This window comes from Onychostoma macrolepis, chromosome 07 (genome assembly GCF_012432095.1).
Source record: "Onychostoma macrolepis isolate SWU-2019 chromosome 07, ASM1243209v1, whole genome shotgun sequence".
NCBI lineage: Eukaryota > Metazoa > Chordata > Actinopteri > Cypriniformes > Cyprinidae > Onychostoma > Onychostoma macrolepis.
This window is the reverse complement of record NC_081161.1, coordinates 1,767,614-1,793,161: the sequence shown is the minus strand read 5'-3', so window position 1 is coordinate 1,793,161 and position 25,548 is coordinate 1,767,614. Positions and strand designations below refer to the sequence as shown.

The window sequence follows — 25,548 nt, the reverse complement described above, 5'->3', positions numbered from 1 at the left end:
AGTCAGGGGTGTAAAAGCGAAACTAGGCTATGGGGGAGGGGTGAGGGGGATATTTCAGGGTAAAGGGGGGTATCAGCTGTCCCGCATGTCACTGCTGTCCAGACCAGGACGGTCATTGTGGTCAGTGGCATTCGACTACAACAGACTGCTGGTGAGTCTCCTTTTAAAACACTGTAACTCAAGTCAAAAATGTTAGGGTCACTGAAGATGTTTGAAGAAACTGCATGTTCTGCATGTCATTTCAGCAGATACATAGCCAAGATGTGTATAAAAGGACTTGTTTGCTAATGAAAGCATGCTCAAAACATCTTGAAGGTCTTCTGTTGCCAAATAATATTAATGAATAATTACTGCCAAGTCTGCAAAAATGTGTTTAATAATCAGCCTTTAAAACCATGTAGACTAAATGGTGTTATGGATCCAAAAAGGAGCAGGAGTTTGGGAGGCCTAGTATTTTTGGAGTGATGTTAATCTTTGGTCCTATGAATAGCCAGGCTTTACATATTCCTGAAGTCTTTCTGTGTCAAAGACTGCTGCATGTTGCTAAGAGCACAGGGCCGTGAGCCAACAGGCGGATTGCTAATTAAATCCAAATGACTTTGTATATTTAGCACACTGCATAGCTGGCAATAATGCCACCAAGTATGTTTAAAAAAGGACCGGATAATTAATCTGGTTTCTTAGGATTTTGTTCTAATTTTGTTCTAGTTTTATGGGATAAAGTCAACATGAGTTCAAAACTGATTACTTTCTTAAAACACATTCCTGGTCTTATTGTGCATCATTCATCATCCACACTACTCCATTTTAATGCTCTGAAATTACCCTAATTTTTAGGGTGCTGTTATAGGTAATGCAGCCTTTATAAAATCTTTATAAAAAATGAACAAAATTTGTTTTCCTTTTAAATATGTTGATAATCTAGAGCGTGAAAACTGCATTTAAGCCCTGCTCCATTCTAACAGAAAACATCCTCACGATATAACCAATTCCTGATGTATAATCTCAAATACTACCCTACTTGATTCCATTTTTGTCATAACATCAATATGTTTTGCTCTTAGATACAACGCATTATGGAAGTAAAATTGGCTGTGAATGCAGGTTTGTGTTGACTTCAATAATCTATAAGTGAATATCATCACTGTTGTTTATAAACCACATCTCTCTATATTTAATTTTGTTTTTTATTTAATCCGTTTTCATAAATTAATACTGCTAGTCACCCTCTATGTCTGTCTGTAAATGTGTTAAATAGCTTGTGAGTAAACATCATAGTCCTATTGGGTCCTCAAACTGCAAAACATTATAGCACCACCCCACATCAATCTTAAATGCAATGCATGGGTAAAAAGATAACTATTTTTTTTCTTCACTGAATAAACACTTTGTCCATATAGGATAATGCTTTATGTATATTGGTACATGCTTGACTAAGACACTCTTCTATCTATAGACATTGTTTTAAATAGCCTGTGCATAGCACTTGATCTTTTATAACATGAGGTTATGGCCATGCAATGACAGAAAATGCGTTCAACAAATATACAGTATGTATATGTTTTAAACAACATGATATTTTGTTCAAAGTTGGAAGTCTACATCTGTTTGCAGGGCAAATGATTCTCCCTCTGTCTGTACAGGAATGGCATCTCATACCAGCATGTTAGCGGAGGAGCAGGTGCACTGTTCCATCTGTCTGGATGTGTTTACAAACCCTGTCTCCATCCCTTGTGGACACAACTTCTGCATGGCCTGCATTGGCAGCTACTGGAAGTCCAGTGCCCTCTTCATGTGTCCGATGTGCAAAAAGACTTTCTTCAAACAGCCTGACATCAGCATCAACACAGTGCTGAGGGAAATCGCTGAGAAGTTTAAGGAAATGAAAACCAACCCAGTAGCGAACATTCAGAAGACAACACAATCGGACCCAGGACAGAGCCCTGTGGAACTCCCCACAGAAATGCCTGAACTGATTCCTCCTAATGGGCCATGGGCCCATGTGGTGTCCTGCGATGTGTGCACTGGCCCTCAGCGACAGGCAGTAAAATCTTGCTTGGTTTGTTTGACGTCTTACTGTGAGGAGCACTTAAAGACCCACACTTCCCGCTTCACCAAACACAAGCTGATCGAACCTGTGCAAAACCTGGAGGACCGTATGTGTAAGAAGCATGAGAGGTTACTGGAGCTGTTCTGTAAGAAGGATCAGACCATAGTGTGTGTGCTGTGCACAGAAATGGACCACAGGGCACATTACACTGTTCCTGTAGAACGAGAGTGGACAGAGAAAAAGGTAAACAAGCCACTTGTTATGACAACAGCTGTTTTTATGGTGGCCAATTCTCTTATTTTGTCCACTACATATAATGACTAAATGGATGACACTGAAGTGCTTTGATTTATTATAAATATCCGGGTGGACTTAAAAGACAGATACTCACTCTGTATGTCACTGATAACCATAAAACACACAATATGCAATATCAATAATGCAAATATTAGCGCAGAACTACATATGCCCCTATTTCTCTCAACATTATCAAGAGAGAGGCTTTAATGTCCCCTCAATCAAATATTATGCATCATGCTGTAGAGCACAACATTCAATTTCCAGATGGAAAAATGCCATTCAGAATCTCAGACAATGTTAAGTGACAGTGCATGTCTGTGGAATATTCCCACTTCATATATAAATAATTGTATGTACACCTAAAATCCTTCCGCAAAATCAGACCCAGTCAGACATATAAGAAAATAAAGATCATGATAAGCAGGACCGTACACTAGTAAGATTCAGCTTGTTAGGTAACATTAACTTGTTATGTGGCAATTTCAGCTAATATGCAATTTTGGAGAATTAGTGTATAATTGACAAAATGTGGTATTTCCTACAAAGTAAATACATTCAGTAGTAAAACAAACTACTGAAAAAGTTGTAGAAAAAAAAAAAGTTATGCCAGATGAGATTTTTAATGTTTAACACAATACATTGTGATTGACAGGCTTTGTTGAGGAAAACTGAAGCTGAAGTTCAGCAGATGATCCAGGAGCGACTGAAGAAAGTTGATGATATCAAACACACCATAGAGTTGAACAAGGTAAGTTTAAGTGTTTATGTATGTCTCACCTGAAGTGCTTCAGCTGAGTCAACATGTACAGATGTTAGCCTTTCCTTTCGTCAATGCAGTGATCCATGTGAATTAAGGTACAGTTTGCAACTTGTTGCAGTTGGTTTAGTTTAGTTAATTTATTTATAAAGCACATTTCAAAAACAACAGGAGTTGAAACCAAAGTGCTGTACAACAAATATAAAACAAAGTAAAAACATACCCAATCAAGGCAAACAAAGGGACAAATAAAATTGTACACCCTCAAACAGAAATAAAACATACAGAATAAAAATGGGTTTTCAAAGCAGATTTAAACAAAGAAAGATCTTATGTGGAGGGGAAGACTGTTCCAAAGCCTAGGTGCTGCCACAGCAAAAGCCCGGTAGCCTTTCGTTTTAAAATGTGAACGAGGAATTGAAAGAAGAAATTGACTAGATGACCGAAGAGATCGTCTAGTTGAGGCGTAACTGCAAGATACTTGAGGAGGAACACTGTTTTGCTAATTAGTTGAGTTGGGCTTCCGCTCAGCTCTAAAGCACGGATGAACAAGCAATCAGTCAGTCATGATCTAAAAACTCGCCCCTTCCAAAAAGAGAACACAAATAAAAAAAAAGAAAGAGAGAATAAAAAAGACAAATATCCACAAATAATGTCCTTTGAGTATGTAAATCACGTGCCTTCCACTGTTGCTTTGACTCATTGAAAACAACTGGTTTAAATAAACATTGCTACAAAGGTTATGGAATGCAGACATTCAACATAGCCAACGCTAAATATCTTACATGAGGAGCAAGAAAATGCCATCTCTGGGCTGGTGTTAAACCTTCTGAAGTCTCAGAGTTGTCGCAATCTCTGAAAAGCAGTCTGATGTTAACACTAGTTGTATTACAGGCTCTGTCACTTCTTTTTTGCTCGTAAGCACTTCTCTTTTGTTTTAACAGTTTTTTTCTCAGATCGTCACCTTTTTGAACGATCCATTGTGTTGCGCATTAGTTATGGCCACAAGCTTTCAAAACTATCTACACTGCACTGCACACAGTCATTTTATTGCTTACGGATGTAACCACGCAAAGACGCATGACGTGAAATCCAACCAGACGGCAGTTATAAATCAAGTTATACATCATTATTATAAGGCATTTTATTTTATTTTATCTTATTTTATTATTTTTGGTCTGCATTGATAAGTGTGCATCTCTTCCTAATCACAGAGCAGCGCTCAGAGAGAAATCGAGGACAGCATGCAGGTGTTTGCGGACCTGATCCGAGCGGTCCAGAAGGCCCAGGCCGAATTGGTGCTGGACATCGAGGAGAAACAGAGGAAGACAGAGAGTTGGGCCAACGGACAAATACAAGACCTAGAGCAGGAAATAGATGTTCTGAAACTGAGGAACATAGAGTTAGCGTATCTCTCACACACTGAAGACCACATTCACTTCCTGCAGGTGGAGCAGTTTTACCTATATTTTTTACTAATGTAAAATGCAGTTGTATAATGTTAAATACAGAGCCTGCCAATCTGCTTCTTTAATGTCCATTGTCTTCTCCTCCAGAACTTTCTATCATTAATGTCTCACCCACACACTAAAGACTGGTCTGAGACCTGTGTGTATGCGGATCCATGTGTGGGCACCACCAGAAGAGCTGTGCTCAAACTAGAGGAGACGCTTACTGAAGAATTAGAAAAGCTTGCAGAAAAAGGTATAAAAACTTGCACATCACTCTACCTCTGCCCTGATACTTTGTTTTCACCACAGCAAGTGACACAGTTTTAAGTCAGGTTGGTTGTAACCATGAAGATTATTTGTACTGAATGTGCACTTGTAGTGTATTTCAGGTCTTAAAAGTATATATATATATATATATATATATATATATATAAATATAAATATAGTGCCCTCCAAAAGTATTGGAACAGTGAAGACAAAATTGTTCTGTTGGCTGTGGAGTCAAGACATTTGCAAATATGATGAAAAGATGAATGTGAGACAAAACTACAGAATGTCACATTTTATTATTAGCCGTTTCAACACATACATGTTTTACCAAATAAAAAGAACAGCACTTTTAGAGTTCATGTGAACATAAGTATGGCGACAGTTTAACATAAGGCAGATATAAAAGATTAAAAGCTATTATTTAGTTGCAGATCCCTTGCGCACAATCACAGCAGTGAGTCTGTGACCCATAGACATCACCAGACTCTTGGTCTCGTCCTTTGAAATACTTTTCCCAGCCTTTAATGAAGCCAATTCCAATCATTGCTTGTTTTGGGGAGTTTCTGCCTTTACTCTCCTCTTCAGTTGCTGAAATTCATGTTCAACCGGATTTAAATCTGGAGATTGACTTGGGCAATCTAAGACTTTCCATTTCTTTGCCCTTATAAACTCCTTGACTGAACTGGCAGGGTGTTTTGGGTCATTGTTCTGATGTAGCACTTCCCAATGGATCTCTTTCTTGAATGTTCTTGAATATTGGTAGGCAAGATGGTTTTGTACCCTTCCAAAATCATTCTGCTACTGTCATCATACATTAAGTCATCAGTAAAGCATGCATGCCCATGCCATGACACTACCTCCACCATGCTTTACAGATGAGGCTGTATGCTTGGGATCATTGCAGTTCCCTTTTTTTCTCCACATTTTTGCTTCCCATCACTTCGATAAAGGTTCATCTTTGTCTCATCGGTCCATAAACACAGTTCCAAAACTCTTCTGGCTCACCTTTGTGCATTTTTGCAAACTCTAATCTTACCTTTCTATTTTTGGAGCTGGTCAGAGGTTTGTATCTTGCTGTGTAGCATCTGTAATTCTGTGTCAAAGTCTCCTGAGGACAGTAGATTGTCAGAGCATCACCCCAGCTTTCTGGAAGTTGTTGGTGATTTTACAGACACGTCTTTTAGGGTTCATTTTCACAGCTTTTATGATTTGTCTGTCATCAACTACTGTTGTTTTCTCAGCCGATTAGGTAGTTGTTGGTTGCTGGTGTCGCTGGTGGTTTCCAAACTCTTGATTTCTCTATGCCCTTTGTTTTTGCTAGAGCTCTAGCTGACTTCATCTTTTCTTTTAGCATCCAAATTGCTTGCTTTTCTCTCAAAGTCAGCTCCCTCATCTTCATCCTGGTTTGTGTGTGTCATCATCGAATGCAAGATTCAGAATGCAGAAGTAATGGATATAACTGATACGACACATTCCCTGCTTTTAATATCTGAAGAATTAATGCAACAGGACACAGCTGATCACTAAGGGTTAGGGTTAAAATCCCAAATTCAGTATCTCATAAAATTAGAATATTACTTAAGACCAATACAAAGAAAGGATTTTTAGAAATCTTGGCCAACTGAAAAGTATGAACATGAAAAGTATGAGCATGTACAGCACTCAATACTTAGTTGGGGCTGCTTTTGCCTGAATTACTGCAGCAATGCGGCGTGGCATGGAGTCGATCAGTCTGTGGCACTGCTCAGGTGTTATGAGAGCCCAGGTTGCTCTGATAGTGGCCTTCAGCTCATCTGCATTGTTGGGTCTAGCATATCGCATCTTCCTCTTCACAATACCCCATAGATTTTCTGTGGGGTTAAGGTCAGGCGAGTTTGCTGGCCAATTATGAACAGGGATACCATGGTCCTTGAACCAGATACTGGTTGCTTTGGCACTGTGTGCAGGTGCCAAGTCCTGTTGGAAAATGAAATCCAACATCTCCATCTCCATAAAGTTGGTCAGCAGCAGGAAGCTGAAGTACTCAAAAAATTCCTGGTATACGGCTGCGTTGACCTTGGACCTCAGAAAACACAGTGGACCAACACCAGCAGATGACATGGCACCCCAAACCATCACTGACTGTGGAAACTTTACACTGGACCTCAAGCAACGTGGATTGTGTGCCTCTCCTCTCTTCCTCCAGACTCTGGGACCCTGATTTCCAAAGGAAATGCAAAATCTACTTTTATCAGAGAACATAACTTTGGACCACTCAGCAGCAGTCCAGTCCTTTTTGTCTTTAGCCCAGGCGAGACGCTTCTGACGCTGTCTGTTGTTCAAGAGTGGCTTGACACAAGGAATGTGACAGCTGAAACCCATGTCTTGCACACGTCTGTGGTTCTTGAAGCACTGACTCCAGCTGCAGTCCACTCTTTGTGAATCTCCCCCACATTTTTGAATGGCTTTTGTTTCACAATCCTCTCCAGGGTGCGGTTATCCCTATTGCTTGTACACTTTTTTCTACCACATCTTGTCCTTCCCTTCGCCTCTCTATTAATGTGCTTGGACACAGAGCTCTGTGAACAGCCAGCCTCTTTTGCAGTGACCTTTTGTGTCTTGCCCTCCTTGTGCAACGTGTCAATGGTCATCTTTTGGACAACTGTCAAGTCAGCAGTCTTCCCCATGATTGTGTAGCCTACAGAACTAGACTGAGAGACCATTTAAAGACCTTTGCAGGTGTTTTGAGTTAATTAGCTGATTAGAGTGTGGCACCAGGTGTCTTCAATATTGAACCTTTTCACAATATTCTAATTTTCTGAGATACTGAATTTGGGATTTTCCTTAGTTGTCAGTTATAATCATCAAAATTAAAAGAAATAAACATTTGAGATATATCAGTCTGTGTGTAATTAATGAATATAATATACAAGTTTCACTTTTTGAATGGAATTAGTGAAATAAATAAACTTTTTGATGATATTCTAATTATATGACCAGCACCTATTTGCAGATAATTTGCAGATGTATTTGCAGATAATATAAGAATGAAATAAAATTCCACTTAAATGCACTTACAGAGAGACACTTTCTTAACACATCAAGACACTTTTAAAAAGTGCCCTTTGTAATATAGAATTTAAAAGTTTTAATTGAAAGTACATTTTATATCATGTTTTAATAATCTTTTGTTGTGCTTTAAAGAAGTGGACTTATTAATGCACGTTGACTAAGATACAAAAGCACAAACAGAACTACTGTATAGTGTTATTTCATGTTAATTTTAAATTATTTATTCAAGTTATTTCATTTAAAGTTTTAAATGACTTTTTAAATGTATTATATTGCAACTTCATTACAAATGTGTAATTATCCAAATAAATCTATAAATGTGTGACACAATTTTTTATAGAAATTACATCCCTTCATAAACTACCATCAACCATATTTATAAAAAGGCAGAAAAACAGAAGTTAAAAAAAAAAAAAACTCTTAATACAACCTGGAAAACGAATTAAACACACTTTATTGAAATAACTCTTTTACTACTTATTAACTATTTTTAAACTATTTTTCCCCCCTTCATATACAGAGCTGAGGAGTGTTCAGAAGTATTCAGGTATGTTTGATCTGTCATTCATCACGAGTCCACTTTGCAGTCAAGTGTGTTTATCTCGTCCTGGTCTGTTTGGTTTTTCACTCACGTGTCTGCTGTATGTTCCCTATGAAGTGGACATAACGTTTGACCCGGACACGGCGAACCCCTGGCTGCAGCTGTCCGAGGACGGCCATCAGATGCGTCATCTGGGCACATGGCAGGACCTGGCCGACACACTGGAGCGCTTCGACACGGTGGTGATCGCTTTCGGCCGCGAGGGACTGTCCTCGGGACGCCGTTACTGGGAGGTCCAGGTGGGCGAGAAGGACGACTGGTACATCGGTGTGGCCCGGGCGTCCGTCAACAGAAAAGGCCGGATTTCGGTGAGCACGGCTCACGGCTACTGGGCTCTAGCCATGAAGAAAGGCCAGGAATATCGCGTTTCTTCCTCTCCACCGCTCCTGCTCTCCATCGAGCCCAAGCTGAAGAGAGTGGGCGTCTATGTGGACTTTGAAGAAGGACAGGTGTCGTTCTACGATGTACAAAACAAAAGTCACATCTACACCTTTATGGACTCGTTCAAAGAGAAACTCTTCCCGTTTTTCTACCTCTACTGCTCCGACAAGGCCTCAGACACCATGATGATCTGCCCTGTGCAGGAGACGTCTCATACTAAACAGTGCTGAACCGTGAGCCGGACAATGACTCTACACTACAGTACTGCTTCTGTACGGTTGCGCTTGAGAACTGCTTTCTATAAATAAAATGTAGTTGGTTTTATTGCATGGCCACATAAGCATACAAAACTGAAAATTGAAACACACATGAAATATATGTAGTGAAATAAAATTGAAATATATATGTAAATCAGTGCAAGTGTCAGTCCACTTTTCATATAACTGAAAATTTAAATAAACATGTACATGAGCACATGTGTATACAGATAAAAAAATAATAAATAAATAAAAAAACTTATCTGTTGTATTGCATGGCCATGTGAGCAATTATGACGAGCAAACAATGCATACAAAACAAATGAATTAGTATAATCTAATAAATTTGTACTTGTATGTGAATAACTGAAGATGGAAGATGTTTATTAGACCCGTTTCCACAAATTAAACTATTAAACTACCAATGCAAGTGTCACCATCATTTTGTTTGGTATGTTATTGGAAATTGGTGTACAATATAAAAATAAAAAAAAAAAAAAAAAGTATAAATGTTGGATGATATTTTTGGAAATCTGGTCAAATTTCAAAGAAGATCAGAATGAATGGTAAGAGCCTCTTACACTTGACACTTACCATTTTTAGTTTCAATACACCAAATATTGAAACAAAATACAGCATTATCATCAGAATTAGCTCATGTGTTTATATTTTTGATACATTTTCCATTTATCAAACTACTGTATGTGACATGTTGACCAGTAGACGGTGCTGTCATCAAAATGATCAAGTTGTTGCAGTGATTCAGACTCATTTCTTGCTTGGCCTTGACAACTGCTACTTCATGATAAAAGGGAATCTGTGCATCAGGCTTATACTTGCAGGTCATTTGCATTTTAATGAATGTTTAGCAACACAACATATTGCCAGCACCTGTATTTATCACTGTAAATTGGAATAATCCTCACTGGCGACATCTTTAGGCATGGTTTTGTCTCTACAGCAGGGTTAACAGCTCAACACAATTCAGCTGAAGAGCAAATGAAAGCCATTTATGATAAAAACAAGGAACTCAATGAGTTCATTAGAAAAGCAGATTACCTTTTTTTGTGTTGTAGAAGTGGATATATTATCAAGTTACTTTTCACAAAATTTGAATTAACGAGTCATTTGTTTGGCAGAAACGATCAACAGTCCATCATAGATCGAACAGTTTCGTTTTACTGGCTTTGAAAATAATGCTAAAAACCATTCTGATCATTTGTATTTATGGTGTTTCAAATTACAATGCCATGATTTACAGCATTTTAACAGTGTTATATTTATATGTGATTTTAGTAATAGTTTATCATTATGGTTGGGGTGACAGTGAGGGTTAAAATCATGTTTCTTTGATAACACTGTTGTTCCAGGACCAACAAAACACACTGGTCTGTGAACTTTCAGCTGAACTGACAAAGCAAATGTGATGTTTTTATCATGATGTAAAATCTCACCTGACCTGACCCTGACTCAAGTTCTTCCCAGAATCCATCATTCGACTCCTGCGGCTGCCACAAAATAGCTCTGTGAGGAGTGTCAAGGACTGGCTGACTCGTCATTTCTCAGAGTAGTTTGCGTCTTGAAGTCTTTAGAAACACCCAAATGCTGACATTTCAATTGCTTTCATCTTATGAACAATTGTCAGTTTTTCTTTTTTTTTCTTTTTCTCAGAGTTTTATCAAACCTGACAGATTTTTTCCCCCATTCAGATATTAAACTCAAGCCCGCATTTCAGAAAGTGACTAATGCAAGCAGTTAGAAAAAAAAGTAATTATTTTTCTGAGAACGCTCAGCACTCTTCTCCAGTCTCTGGAACAAGCAAAACACTTCCCTGTGGATTTGCATGCGTAATTCACTTCCTCTGTCCTGTCAGGCCATGATTTACATGGACAACAATAAAAGCATTGTGGAAGATGAGATGAGAGTTGTTCACGAGTGTGTGGACAGACAAGCTCTTCCTCTTATACCTACAATTATTGTTAATCATCAAAGATGAGGAGTAATGCATTACATTTTAAAGTATATCACAATAGATTACAGCTTTTAAATTGTAATACTATTTCATAATGTTACTGTTTTTTTCAGTGTCTTATCAAATAAACACAGCCTGTTTTCCCCTGTATTTTATTAAATAAATGCTGCATTTCACATGCATATACAATTACCCAATTTAATAGTTTCACAGTTACATGTAGTCTGTTAACATTCATATGAATATTCACATTGATGATAGATAGATAGATAGATAGATAGATCTATGTTTAATAAAATAGAAACCTCATATTATTATAAAGAATAAAGACTTTTTAAAAATTACTTTTAGTAGAAATTTCATTTAGAAGGACAGCAACCTGCTCAAAATATTCTTAAAAATAGGCTATATACGATTTCCAAATGCTATATAAATATCTCTATATGTGCAATGTATAATTTTCACCTCAAAATGTGTCTGCTTTTTAATCTACTCAAAGTACAACAGAGAATATCACACTAAAGAAGAAAACAAAGACACAAACCAAAGGGAATCATGTCAATCTCACTGAATATTAATATTCTCATACCTCATAGTTTCAGACTCAAATTAGCCCTTACTTTCACACAGAGACATCGGTTTGATTGACAGGACAAATGACCAACGGGCTTGAGTTGGTTCCGTCTTTGTTGGGATGAGGATTGAAGTATGGACGGATGGCTCCGTTAAAGCTGCACTGAGTGAAGGTGTAAATATGTGACCGAGCATCCATATCATAGAAGGAGATCAGAGCCTCCTCGCAGTCCACAAACACTCCCAGCTTCTGGGGTTTGGAGGGGAGCTCAAGCATGATTGGAGGGTCTTCAAAAGCTCCGTACATGGTTTGACCGCAGAGCACGATGGCCCAGTAGCCCTCGCTGGGTTTGTAGGACACTTTGCCCTTCCGGTTCGCTCCGTCTCTCACCACCCCCAGCTCCCAGCCCACCTTCTTCCTCACCTCCACGACCCAGAAAGCTCTTCCCGAAGTGATGCGAGGTTTTCCCAGGACTCCTCCGACCAGGTCGAACTGTTGCGGGCCGCCCGGGATGATGTTACTCGCTCCGGTGTCGCGCACCTCTTTACCGTCTTCGGACACCTGTAAGTGCGGATGCGCCGTTTCTGCGTCCAGAGTCACGTTTACTGCGCAAAGACCAGATTCTCAGATACTGCATGACTGGGAGATTCGTAAACATGCAACATGAAGAACTAACTCAGAAATTGTTCCTACACATACCTGCGAAGCTGTGAATCCTTCTAATTTCTGTAAAAATAAAAGATAACGGTGAACAAATTTACAAATCAAATTTACAAGTGTGAGACTGTCTGGACCATAATATCTTTGATATACACCTTGACACTGTTCAATAACAATATTCCCCTGCTGAAAAAAAAAACTATAGAACCCTGCCCAAAACACAATAGAAAATGTAATGGTTTTAATGGTTGTAATGGGAATTGTATTGGTTTTAATGGAAACTATAATAGTGTCTACTGGTATGTGATAGATTCTATTGGTGAGATGTTAAATCCTGTTGGAAAAATGTCCAAAGCACACTACAAACAGGAATTTTGTAATGGTTTTACTGGAAAAAGCTAATGGTTCATAATGGTATTTTAATAGAAACCATTGGAATTTCTGTGATGGTTTTTATTGGGCTTCTATTGTTTTGTTTTTTTAGCAGGGTCATAAACAGTGATACTTCAATGTTACTGTAAAGTAGCCTACATTCAATTATACAAGAGATCAGTAGCGTGTTTAGGCACCATGCAACCAACCCATTCTCACTCCCAAGGCGTCAAAAACTGAAGCATGGTCAAACGCCTTTCGCGTTACTATGTTGACGCCAAAAGTGCCCCTAGGCGTCAGTATACGACAAAATAGGATCTCCATTGCTTTCAATTGCTTGCTTTATGCGTCAGGTCAAGACGCTCATGGAAAATGACAACACGTTCTCCTCCGTTGTTTTCAGTTGTTTGTGGTTTGCATGCATTTGTAAAAAATAGAAATCATTTTACATACATTTATACTTTTATTGGAGCACCTAACCCACCCCTACCCTAAACCTACCCACTTCTGAACAACATAAAACACGTAACAGGCAAATACAAGTGCAGTCACAGGTATTTATTGCAAAAAACTGACCATAAACAAGCAGTATAAAAGCATTACAAACAAGTCGTGCTGCATTCCAAGTCTTCTGAAGCCATACGAAGTCTTAATGAGAAGAAGAGAGTAAAACATAAGGTTTTAATCGCTGAAAATGTTAACGCGCTCACATCTCATTCAAAAAGATACTCCCGTCACGTAGCATGACGCAATCGGTCACGAGACACACAAGAGCCAATAGCCTGTCAGAACAGCATAACGCAATCGGTCACGAGACACATAAGAGCCAATAGCATTTCACAACCAAGGCTGACGTAAGGCTTTTTCTGGCGGCATTTTTTGAATTCGCGCACAGAGTCAGACTGCAGCATACAGGATTAACGGCGGACAGAGACGGCGATCGCGTCTATTCCTCTCACAAATCAAATATTTTGCCTCGGAAGACTTGGAATATTAATATTTTTTGAATAAATTATGACGGTAGTTGTATCTGCCTGTTATATCTTGTGTTTTATTGACAAATGGTAGGTTGGGTTATGTGCTCATAAATGTGTAAATAATTATATAAATAAAACTGTTGTGGCTGTTTACATTGAAAAATCACACCCCAACATATATGCAATAATGGCAATGTTATTACCCAATAGGCCTATAATTTAATTATGACGATAAAATTCCCAGTATGGCCTCGGCATATTGACGCTAAGGGTTTCCTATTTAAAGCAATGGAGGACCCTGCAAGTCGAAAAATGACGCTAAAGGGTACCTTGAGCGTCAAAAAGCGACGCCAAGTGGTCCTGACCAAGCTTCAGTATGTGACGAGTTGGGTGTGAGAATGGGTTGATGCAACCCATGCGAAACGATTTTTTCCCGATTTTTTTTTTTTTTTGGACCTGTGCATAATTGGGTCAGTGACTACCGATAAGCTTTAGGACAAACAATACTGTTATCGATACATGCGTTGTTTCTCCATATACTTCTGTGTTAATGGCGAATTAGAAGCTGTTCTCATAAACTGATCTCAAGCTGTACAATTCGTAGCCTATTTCTTTTTTTTAAATAACTTACAGAATAATTTGAAAACTTTCTGTGAGGCATAATTTTTCAAACAGCATAAATTAATCTCCGCGAGCTCTCTGTCTTTCCCTCTAAAAACGCGCAAATGGCTTTAAATCACCGAGCTGCACACTGCACGGCTGACACAGGAACTGTCACAGTTTACATGCATCGTCACTTAAGTTTATAATGTGCATTTCTTTTTTAAGTTTGGCCAGTATTTAAATCATTCGGCACTCGCGCGCTCTCCAGAGACGGTGTGATCGTGCACACTCAACAATCGCCCCATTGTAAAAACAAAAATGCACAGCATGATTTAAAACATGATTTTAAACATTTAATTACATATTTTTTGAAAAAATAAAAAAAAAGTCTAAAAATTCCTCCCACTGCTCAAAAAAAAAAAAAAAAAAAAAAAATCCTCCCTCCCACAAGAGTCACCTAAGAGGGGATTTCACCCCATTTTCAAAAATGAAATTCAGGCTCTGAATAAATGCCTGTATTGGAGTATCACTACAAATAATTCTGTATGCTAAAAAGAAGCCTTATATTTATAATGTAGATAAAAAAAGTCTCTCTAAAACAGAGAGGGACAAGTAATAAAATAACTTGAAATTGTAAACATCTTTTTACATCATTTATTTTTGCACCAAATTATAGAGAGTAGTATGGATAACTGTAATCATTTGTAATAATGTCACATTAAAAGTTTTACTTTAAAATACCTTTTGAACTTTCAAAATAAATTGCATTAAAGTATATTTTAGTTTATCATAAATGCTTGTGAGTACATTCAGCAGTACTTTAACCATATTTCAAAGACAATAAATGTAATATATAAATGTATACAAATATGTACTTTTAAGTGGGTCAAAAACACTGTAAAGTTCAACAAAATCACATTTTATATCAATTTAAACTGCAATACAGTTTCACTTAATGACAATTTCAATTACTCATTTTAAACTCCACAGTTAAGTGTCTGAAAAACATTAAATTAAGTTCACACTTAAGTGTGTTCTTTTAAAAAAAAAAATGCTGAGTAAAATATGGACGAACCCAGTGGTCGGGTCACTGCCCAGAAGGTTGAGTTAAACATTTAACCGAACTGTTGGTTGAAAACAACCCAATCGCTGGGTTTTGTCCATATTTTACCCAGCGCTGGGTTGTATGGAGTGTACTCTCTCTAAAAGAATGATGAAATGTAGCCTACCTCTTTTTCATAAGGGCAGACAAACAGTGTAGTATGAGTTCAAATAAGCCTATCCAAATGCTATTTATGAGAAATTGCATCACAACTCTCAGATATAATCACTCACCAACAGTGCAGAGTTTGTCCAGATGCGTCGCAACCTCATCCATTAACTTTGCCTTTGCGTTTCTCATTGTGCCAAAGCTTAACTCAGTGTCAATGGAAAGTGTCCAGTCATCTGTGAACTCAGTTGGCACAGCTGGATGGCACTAAGAAAGGGCAAAACACACACTAAACATTTAGTAATTAAATTATAATTTTTACTCCTTAAATTGTTAGTTAAGTTTGACTAACCTGGATGAAGAGGATGTCATCTTCCTCATTCTTAGTGCGATTCAAAGACTCGATGTTGTACTTGTACTTGAGGATGTCTTTTTGTATTTGCTGCGTTTTTTCATCCCTCTCTTTCTCCAAACACCTCCTTCCGTCCTCCAGAGGAGCGAGCAGCCCCTCCACTGTTTTCCTCAGCACCTCCATCAGTGCAGCAAACACCTCCTGTATCTCCTGCTGCTCCTTCTCCAGCAGAGCCTGTGAGGAGGGGACGCATGTTGAACACAAATGAAATGCAGATTCTTGATCTGGCAAACTCTAATGGATTGGCTTGCTTTACATCATTTCTTTGAGTCTGGGTCAGCGTTGTTATTAAATCTGAATCTAAAGCAAAAATTATTTTCGATAAATTAGATCAAGCCAGAATAAAATAGAATATGAAAAAATATAATCATAATCATAATTTAATATATAATCAATTTAAATGCTAAAATGCCTAAAAGTGAAAAGGAAATAAAACAATTATTAGAGCTATTAAAAAAAATAAAAATAATGAAAATAAAAGCACAATAAAATCTAATTTTACAATTACAATGAAAACTGAAAAATTGGCTAAATATAAATGTATAAATACTGCAATAATCACTAGTACTAGTTACTCCAGAATTATGAGTACATTTCAAATTTTCTATTAAAAAGCAAGTAACACATTTAATTAAACGTGAAATTTTTAAGTAGAAAGACTAAAATAGTATATTATTGTAAGACATATTTGGCCAAACTCAAAGGTGTGTCTACGTGAGACGTCTTTGCATAATCTTTGCTCATTCTTAATGACTAAAGACTAAAATGTCCTTTGTTCCCTACCCTGCTATGATCATATAAGTGTGTCATGTGTCATGCTGTGTTTGCCTCTTGTCTTTATCTAGTGTTGTTCGCTGAATGAGGCAGGGTGTGCGTTGTAAATCAGATCTTTATCTTTTTATGGAAAACTACATTTTTGTTATCATGTCATAATCATCTATTTTCCAAACTGCTTGTCTAATTTAGTGTCTCCATTTCACCTGTGCATGTCTTTGGATTGTGGAGGGAACCCAACTGAAAACACAGAACGGCCTCCTGGTTCAAAATAATATGTTAAATAATATGCATTATTCAACTCTGAGGATGCTTGACTTAGAAAGTGTGATTTGATTTAGAAAGTGTTGTCAATGAACCTTGGTTGAAGCTTGTTATAATAATTATATAATAATTAACAATAATGATTTGCATATTTTGTACTGTATGTACCTGGTATTTTTCAGCTGATTCCTTAAGATCCTCAAGTTTGTGTTCCCTCTGATCGATCATCCTTTCCATCACTTCAATATTTTTTAGATGCACGGCCTGTACAAACACACACAGACACACACCAAGCTTTCTGAGTACTTTGAATTCATACAAAATCAGTCAATTCATATCAAATCTCAGTGTCAGAAATTAAACAGGCAGAAATTGCATCCAAAAAAAAAAAAACACCTGAACCAGAAAGTTACAGAAGTTTACAGAAGATTGTGTGTCAGAAATGTCTGGTCCCACACACTGGTATATTTCGGATTATGAAAATCGTCCCAAAACCAGTCAATTTTCTTTATCTGAAATGTTTACATAAATTAAATCAGGGAAATGGCGTTCCTGTAGCTTAGTAAGCATGAGCATGCATGGGTTAAAGGGAATGCGTGAACTGATGGAATTTATACCTTGAATCAGTGTTATTATAGTATTATGGATATAGCATTATAGTTTTTTGTCAAAAAATAAAAATAAATAAATAAAGTACAATCAATTTGGATAAAAGCATCTACCAAATTTAAATGCATTGATTCAATGGTGCTTTTTTTCTCACTTAATTGAATTGTTTGCTCTTTTTGGGAAACATTTCGAACACCAGCTCAGGTGAGAAGACTGGTCTGTGTTGTTCCCCGACAGGTTTATGTTCTCACCTGTCTCCTCTCTCTCTCGGTCTCCACAGGTATCACGTCTCCACCCATCTTCACACACAAGGCGCAGATGCAGAGCTCGTCACGTCTGCAGAAGAGCTCCAGAGGTCTGCCGTGCGTATTGCACGCTCTCTGATCCAGCTTCTCCACAGGACTCACCAGCTTATGGCCCTTGAATCTCACCATGGACTGGTGAGGCTTCAGGTGCTCATCGCAGAAGGACATCAGACAGATCAGGCAGGACTTCACGGCTTTAAACGTGAGGTGTTCATCACAGACGTCGCATGGAATCGCGTCTCTTTCTCCACAGAAGAGATCCATGTTGGGTAACTGAGTCTGGAGAAACTCTCGCAGCAGGGCTTCGATGGCTTTGTTGACGGAGGGTTTGGTGGCCACGGGCTCCTGGCAGAGAGGGCACTGCTGCTCGGACATGTTGATGTGCTTGTCCAGACAGCCATTGCAGAAGGTGTGTCCACAGGCGGTGGAGACCGGATCTGTCAGCAGGTTCTTGCAGATGGGGCAGTGCAGGTGGCGAGAGATATTCACAGGTGTAGTCATTGCGGTTGTGTCAGTTGGTAAACTTGAGGCTGGACCGAAGAGCTGCAACAACATCAACAACAATAACTATATCTGAAACAGCAATTATGGGCCCAAGCACAAAAAGAGGCAAAGTGAGGAGCTAAACGAGCATGGTAGAGAGCATCAAAACATGGCCGTGATTTGATATATCAAGTTTAAGTGCAACAGAAGTGTTACCAAGATATCGCATAAAACACTGTGCAGCTCCATTATAGCAAATTTGACTATGAGTTACATTAAAACAGTTTGAATTATCAAAAGGTATTTTAATATCTTTATTCTAGCATGGTCTGATGATGATCTGCATTGAATGTGGTGAAGATCGGACAAACACTCTAGAAGGAGTATTTTTTTTTAACTGATGCAAAATGACAGACAGCAAAAAGTACGACGAAATGTATACTGCTGGATTCTGTAGGATCCAATGAAGTGAGATTTATTGGACAAATAGATTTATTGGTTGTTGGACAAAATTCACAAAACTATTCATGAAGTATTACTTTCGACCACTAGGCGGCACTAACTCAAAACGTCATAGGTACCTTTGGGGTATGGTGCAAAAGACATTACGTTTTGCACCAATGTGTCAAACTATTCATTACATATAGTATTTTATGACAAAATTAAAAATGGCCGACATCCAAGATGTCATTGAGATGGTGTTATGGTGTTGTATTGCTAGGTGGCTGCTCGGGCGTTGCTAAGCAGTTCTTAGGGTGTTCTTTGTAGCTGTTATGGCATTGCTAGGGCGTTGAGGGTGGTTGATAAAAAGCCAGCAGTGTTGGGGTTTACAAGTAATGTGAGTTACGTAATCAGATTACTTTTTTCAAGTTTCTAGTAAAGTAACTAATTATTTTTACTTTTCAAATAAGTAACGCCAGTTATTTTGTTTTCCCATTTATAGATTGACAGCTCTGCTGTTCCCATGTTGAGAGAAATCGGGAGTAAATTGTGTGCGCTGTGTGCTTCCTGTAGTTTTAGACTAAATGTCCATATGCATTTACTCATCTTACTTGCACAAAAACTGATTCAGCATTCCTCAGAATGAATAAAAACAGTGAAAATCAAACTCAGAATATGACACAAACCTGCAATAATTAAATGTTAAATAGCACAAATATCCTATATGAATTTAATCCCATTTTATTAACCAATGTATTTGCTGCTGACCTTTGATGATCAAATTCAACCATAATAACAAGCAAAAATGACTTTAAATAAGCATACAATTTGTATTTATTTTTTAATTATTTTATTTAGTTTATTTATTTATTTGCTGAAGAATGATGAACTTTCTTCTCCTGCATCATATTCTTCATTTAATCCAAAGTGGCAATGCATCAGAAAGGTTTGTTTGAGTGTGATGTTACATCTCCTTCAGCCTGAGGGAATTAAAGGGCTTTTACATTTGCCAAATATATATATATATATATATATATATACTTCATGCAATCCAGGGCTGGGCTTGTTTGTTTGTATTTAATATATATATATATATATATATATATACATACATACAGTATATTAAATACAAACAAACAAGCCCAGCCCAGATAAGTAAAAGTAATGAAAAAGTAACATAACACATTACCTCGGATAAAAAGTAACTAAGTAACACAATAAGTTATTTTTAGGCAGTAATGCAACATCGGAATGCATTACTTTTAAAAGTAACTTTCTCCAACACTGCAAACCAGAATGAAAAGACTCCACCCTTAAGTCTCTGTGATATTCTGGTCTCTAGATCCGGTCTTTCAAGTCCTTTCTGTAGGTTATTGTCTGCCAGGTAGGGTACACGTACACATATTTTTTTATGTTTTTTTTTAAGAATGCAGAATGCAGAAGTTTAGTTTCTTTTAGAGCTTCTTGTTCTGTACATGGCATCTTACCGCAGCACCCATGGCACGAGAAGCTGAAAAAACAGCAAGACGAAACGTAAAGATGCGTCGAAAAGACATTTGTAGAGCATAAAAACAACCAGTACTTAATTCTTAAAACTCTGGTGCCATTAATGCTGCATTTTGACAATCAAATGAAACACAATATCATGTCAGGATAAGATTTCCTTTTCATGTTGAGAAATTGGAGCGATGTTTTCTCTGCTATGAATTTTCTCTGTTATGAATAACCTGAGAGATGAATAATGGGCGTTCCTTTATTTTCAGGCTTTAAATCAAATTGAAAAGAATCAAACTTCTACGATTTTCCAGTAATCATATGTGTATTGCCCTCATATTATCCAACAATCGTATCTTGCAGTTTGCTTGTGTGATGGATTAGAAAAGTACAAACATGATCGGATGAATCATTCCCAGGTAACGTACCGAAGTTTGATATTTTTTAATACAATAGTAAAAACAATAGAACGAGCAATAATAAGAGTGACCCTTGCCTTTGCAAACACCACTAATGATCAGGAGAGACGAGCAGGAATCAGACTTACCTTGACGGAGGTATCAGTTGTGGATCCTTCTCTTCAATGTTGCATTTCTGCTTCCCTCTCCTCCTATTTATGTACAGTAGAGTTTCGTTTTCTCACAATCTCCATCCATTGTCATTAACTTTCATTCCCGGAAAAAGAAACCCCTCCCAGAAGTTACATCACTCCAGTTTTACATACATTTAAATAATTTGCTCAGGCTGTGTGCATCTCAGCTTTTGACACACATGCATGTATTAAATCAAAAGCACCACATAACCAGCGTCCATCGATGACTTTCTCTCTTTGCATCCTTTGTCTGTTACTGTATTTTATTGTCAACTGAATAAGCCTTTGTCTCATAGACACAACTTGTATTATGTTTTTTTGTTATATTATAACCTGACACTCCACTCCAAGCGTATTCTTCAGTATTTCTCCTTTTGCTTTGAACAGTATCATACAGGTTTGGAAGAACACAAGTGTTACGGCTGTGCTGTCAAACTAAACATGTTGCAACCTTTTTTACAATCTGTGATGTTTCAAAGCAGTCTTCCAGAACATTGTGTCTTAACAGTTTAAATGCATGAAGTGAAAGTGAAACCAAATGAGCATTTCACCATGAAAAGAAGCTTCTGGAGAAATAAAACTAATATGCAGAATGTGAAAATGAGCGAGAGATGAAAATACATTTGTCAAAGTAATGCTGCTGTAATTCTGTTTTTTGAAATGACAATAATAAGTAAAACTAAGAAGACAATGACCAATAGCCCTGATGTTATGAGACCTTGCAGTATAAATATGAATTTAGAAATGGATCTAAGGGGTCTAATCAAGCTCTTTTGAAGCAGGAGCTGGACAACTGGACACTTAATATGAGCCAGAACAATGCCATCAGGCATACTGCTGGTTATAATAGATAGGACAACATATGAATAATCATATCCAACACCTCTTTGAAGAAAGAGAAAAGAAACAAATGCAAGTGAATCAGAAGATTTATTTAATTTATATAGATAGATAGATAGATAGATTTTTCTCAAACTTTTTCTCCACAGATTTCTCAAACGAAACTCAACTTCTTTATGTAGTGTGAAACATGGCTTCATGCAACAGGTGTAGACTCAATATTTCTGAGAATACATTTGCTGTTTCAAATTACCACAATTCTACATGTGTTACAGTGCGTACAGTAGCCTTCATCTCCTGTTCAGGCTGTGAGAGATATAATCAGCGGATTAAACCTCATAAACATCTTTCAATAAATGTAATGGATCTTTCCTGCAAAGACAACTTAATATCAAATGACACTAACATTGATATCAAATTAAGTAAAAAAAAAAAAATATATATATATACATACATACATACATACATACATGCATATACAGTAATCAATATTTGAAGTTGATTAAAAAAGTTCATAAAAGTTGTCCTAAGACAAAAACACATTTTGGTTTTAGGTTTTACTTTTACTAGGTTTGACTATTATGTGGAAAAATCATCAAAGTTTAAGATACACATAGCTCAAAAAAGAAACAAAACACTCCAGAGTCACACCTTCTTTACATGAATCTTTCTTCACCCGGCAAATCTTTCTGAAATCTGCTCAGTTCAGTGAGCCTCTGTCTCCATCTGATGGTAATAAATATCAAACAGAAATTGTGCACCCGAATCCTGATTTTAAGATCTGGCTGTCCACACTTCCTTCACAAAGTGTGTCTTCTACATACTGTAAGTATCATATAATTTGTAAATGTCAGCATATGATGCCTATACGACAAATTGAAAGTAGCTGTCAGTGTAAAAGAGAGGATGGAAAATTGGAAATTTTAAACTTGCACATGTCCAGTCCAGTAATCGAGAAACAAAGAAACAAAATAAACGAACAACTTTCTCTTTGTTGGATTTCAAGCCACATAGAGACGCATGTTTGTAAAATCACATGCCTTTTTGCGTACTGACGACAAACAAAACATATCCGAATCACCAGATATGTCAAAGAATAGCCTTTTTTGCAGACTGTATGACAAAAAGCCATTTTTAAATGACGTCCCACAGGAGTTTTCAAATATATTAGTCAAAAGGAATGAAATTGTAGATAAACATGAACATTAAACGAGGATATATTAGCTGCTATGAAACTTGATTAGTTGCAGTTTTTTTAGTTACTTGTACAGCATATTCAATTATGAGTTTTTTCACCCATGGGTTGATTTAGCGGTTGTATGCTTGCAAAATTTTTTATTTTAAATTGTTCTGTAAAAATCATTGAGCATGTTCTAAATTTTATTTATTGTTAATTCCTTCACTTGGTCTTTTTTGTCTGGTCTAGTAGCCCTGTCCTATGTACTGATCGCCCTTCAGGCAGCAGGTGGCTCTCCAGTAGTTTTTCTGACACAGTGACTCTATTATTAATTTTGTGGTTTGTGTCAGGAACTACACCAGTCACCACATAAGCCTCCTTATCACAGGATTTCAAGTCTTCAACTACAGCTTCCTCGTGTCTCAGCCATGCCTTCTGATTGAAATCTGAATTCTGTGGAGCGGCGTTGGTCAGTGTGGATGTGGCCAGTACCATAGCTTTTATTTCAAATGCACAGCTCTGTATCTCCATCCAGCTAAAGAGAATGAGAAACAAAAACAACAATATACCTATGCAAGTTGTGTGAGATAACCCTAAATAAAGCTGCCTTAACTGTTCTTCGTTATTAAATTAAAGATCACGTTCAGCTCACCTGCGTTCCTAAACTCAGAATATAAGTCTTGTAAATATAACGGAGGCCAGCTGTTAAGAGCTGCGCGGGTAAACCTCACTCATCTGATCTCAAGAGACGCTCTAGCGACTGATGCCAGAGGCTTTGGTGTTCAGCTGCATCCCATACTGGAAACATGGGTTTGAATCCTGCTCGGCACGAGTGAGGCGAGAAGAACCGGAGGGTTACATGAGCAACATGTTGAATTGATCAAAGTCACTAAAATGCAGTCAGGATGAATATGTGTAAAAATGTATTATGTAATTCTGCCAAGATACAAAGCTGTTCATCGATTCATTTCTTACTAAACTCCTCACAAAACATTGCTGAAAATGAATGCTTTGTGTTGGTGAAAGTGCAGGTACGGACTCCATATTTGTTGTCAGTACAAGTGTTATGTCTATTTCAACTTTTATTCTTATTTAAATATGTTTTACCTTCTGGTGTCATTCATTTGAGAGTTAAACTTGTGTTGTCTGCAGTCAAAAGTGACCGGACACCTGAAATGTAAACATTTTTAAAATTTTTTCCCCATTAAAATCAATGTAATATATTTTTGTTCCAATTATTATTATTTTTTTTGTATTCTGAGATAATTTCATGGTACTAATGAATATTTAAGCAATAATTATTATAATTTTTCCCATTGAAAATAATACAATTTTTTTTTTTTTTTTTTTAAATATTTGTATTATTTTTCAATTATGGCAGTATTTCATGTTAAAATAGAGACAACACCTTTAAAATCTACAATTTTAAAGGCGTACAATATGGAATATGTTCTTGGTACAGCTGTATCTCTGTTCAACTCAAAGCTCGATTGATATCTGACTGTTCTAAGATTGTGGGTCAAATGCTTGAACCAAGTTTTCATGAGTTGTACAAGAAGAAAATGTTGTCCCTGACAGGTAAAATTATGTCTGATTCTTCCCATATTCTGTATGAGGAATATCAACTTTTGCCATTGAATAGAAGACTGTGAGTACCATATGCCAGATTGAACAGATTACATAAATCTTTTGTTCATCAGTCAGTAAAATTAATTAATCAGAATAGGGCGGTCTAAGTAGGCAGCAAGATTCTTAAGGACGGAAGTTACTTAAACTTTTTGCATTGTATATATATATATATATATATTAATAGGTTGCATAGTACATCATTTATGTATGTGTTTTTCTTATTACTTTTTATGTAGATGTCTCTCCTTTATATTTACATATACATATAATGGCCACATATTGGCAGACTTCAGGATGGATTTATATATGCACATAAAATGTATGCAATATAAGAACACAGTGCATACATCTCAAATTAAGGTAATTACTGTATGTTTGAACAGGGTTTGGGAACCCGTATAAATATAAATCGTTATCATTATCTCATATGTGAGCTAATTTGCACCTTTTTTAATGAAAGAGTATCATTTTATAAGGTGACAAATTATTATCACATACAAACATCCTTCGGATATCTGAAGATCTAAGTTTATAACATTTATAAAATGCCCGTAGTAACTTGTAAAATACATTGTATGTCGATAATAAACCCAAACATAAAAACGGAATATTTTGGAGATTTCAGTTATTGCACAGTTATTAATTAATTCAGTTATTTAAATTATGATATAGTTGTTTCAATTATTATTGTGTTTAATAAACAATGCATACATCTCAAATGAAGGTAGTTACTGTATTTTTGAACATCATTTAGGAACATGTTTTATATAAATTGTTATCATTATCTCACATGTGTTTCCTCAAGGAAAATAAAATACAAACAGCGGCTTATACTGGTGTGCTGACTGTGTAATGTGACCGTGAATAATGCGACATCATATTGGACCTGTTTTCATTTTTTATCAAAATAAAAATGATTCAATTAATTCATTATTTATTTTTTTAATAAAACAATGTTATCTAAAATATAATATCAAATGACATTAACCGTGATGTCAATGTAAAGTACCAAAAAAGTGATTTAGTCTGACAATATCTTCCT

At 36.9% G+C, this 25,548-nt stretch overlaps 2 protein-coding genes across 6 annotated transcripts; one reads left to right on the top strand and one right to left on the bottom strand.

Moving 5' to 3' along the window:
• The first annotated feature begins 93 nt into the window (after positions 1 to 93).
• Positions 94 to 9,275, top strand: si:dkey-46i9.6 (zinc-binding protein A33). 2 transcript variants are annotated; one of them, XM_058782875.1, is made up of 8 exons: positions 110 to 151; positions 1,065 to 1,104; positions 1,644 to 2,293; positions 3,003 to 3,098; positions 4,322 to 4,555; positions 4,664 to 4,811; positions 8,400 to 8,426; positions 8,538 to 9,275. In XM_058782875.1, the coding sequence occupies exons 2-8, from the start codon at positions 1,077 to 1,079 to the stop codon at positions 9,089 to 9,091; spliced, it is 1,737 nt and encodes a 578-aa protein (XP_058638858.1). In that variant the 5' UTR covers positions 110 to 151; positions 1,065 to 1,076; the 3' UTR covers positions 9,092 to 9,275. The 2 variants fall into 2 exon arrangements, with proteins under 2 accessions (XP_058638859.1, XP_058638858.1); XM_058782876.1 differs by lacking the exon at positions 1,065 to 1,104 and having other exon boundaries at positions 94 to 151.
• A 1,004-nt stretch (positions 9,276 to 10,279) lies between these two features.
• Positions 10,280 to 20,905, bottom strand: LOC131544562 (E3 ubiquitin-protein ligase TRIM21-like). 4 transcript variants are annotated; one of them, XM_058782878.1, is made up of 8 exons: positions 20,816 to 20,905; positions 20,262 to 20,284; positions 17,797 to 18,393; positions 17,105 to 17,200; positions 15,839 to 16,072; positions 15,612 to 15,753; positions 12,364 to 12,390; positions 10,280 to 12,269 (listed from the first exon to the last, which is right to left on the bottom strand). In XM_058782878.1, the coding sequence occupies exons 2-8, from the start codon at positions 20,271 to 20,273 to the stop codon at positions 11,713 to 11,715; spliced, it is 1,665 nt and encodes a 554-aa protein (XP_058638861.1). In that variant the 5' UTR covers positions 20,274 to 20,284; positions 20,816 to 20,905; the 3' UTR covers positions 10,280 to 11,712. The 4 variants fall into 4 exon arrangements, with proteins under 4 accessions (XP_058638861.1, XP_058638862.1, XP_058638863.1 ...); XM_058782879.1 differs by lacking the exon at positions 20,262 to 20,284 and having other exon boundaries at positions 10,281 to 12,269; positions 20,816 to 20,865; XM_058782880.1 differs by lacking the exons at positions 20,262 to 20,284; positions 20,816 to 20,905 and adding an exon at positions 19,964 to 20,247 and having other exon boundaries at positions 10,281 to 12,269.
• Between the last annotated feature and the right edge of the window lie 4,643 nt (positions 20,906 to 25,548).

Coding starts and splice junctions, on each gene's coding strand:
- si:dkey-46i9.6 (XM_058782875.1), top strand. CDS start 1,077: ATGGAAGTAAAATTGGCTGTGAATGCAG. Junction 1,105..1,643: donor AAAATTGGCTGTGAATGCAG/GTTTGTGTTGAC, acceptor CTGTCTGTACAG/GAATGGCATCTCATACCAGC. Junction 2,294..3,002: donor GAGAGTGGACAGAGAAAAAG/GTAAACAAGCCA, acceptor TGTGATTGACAG/GCTTTGTTGAGGAAAACTGA.
- LOC131544562 (XM_058782878.1), bottom strand. Junction 15,754..15,838: donor ATGACATCCTCTTCATCCAG/GTTAGTCAAACT, acceptor GCCCTTTCTTAG/TGCCATCCAGCTGTGCCAAC. Junction 12,270..12,363: donor AAGGATTCACAGCTTCGCAG/GTATGTGTAGGA, acceptor GTCTTTGCGCAG/TAAACGTGACTCTGGACGCA.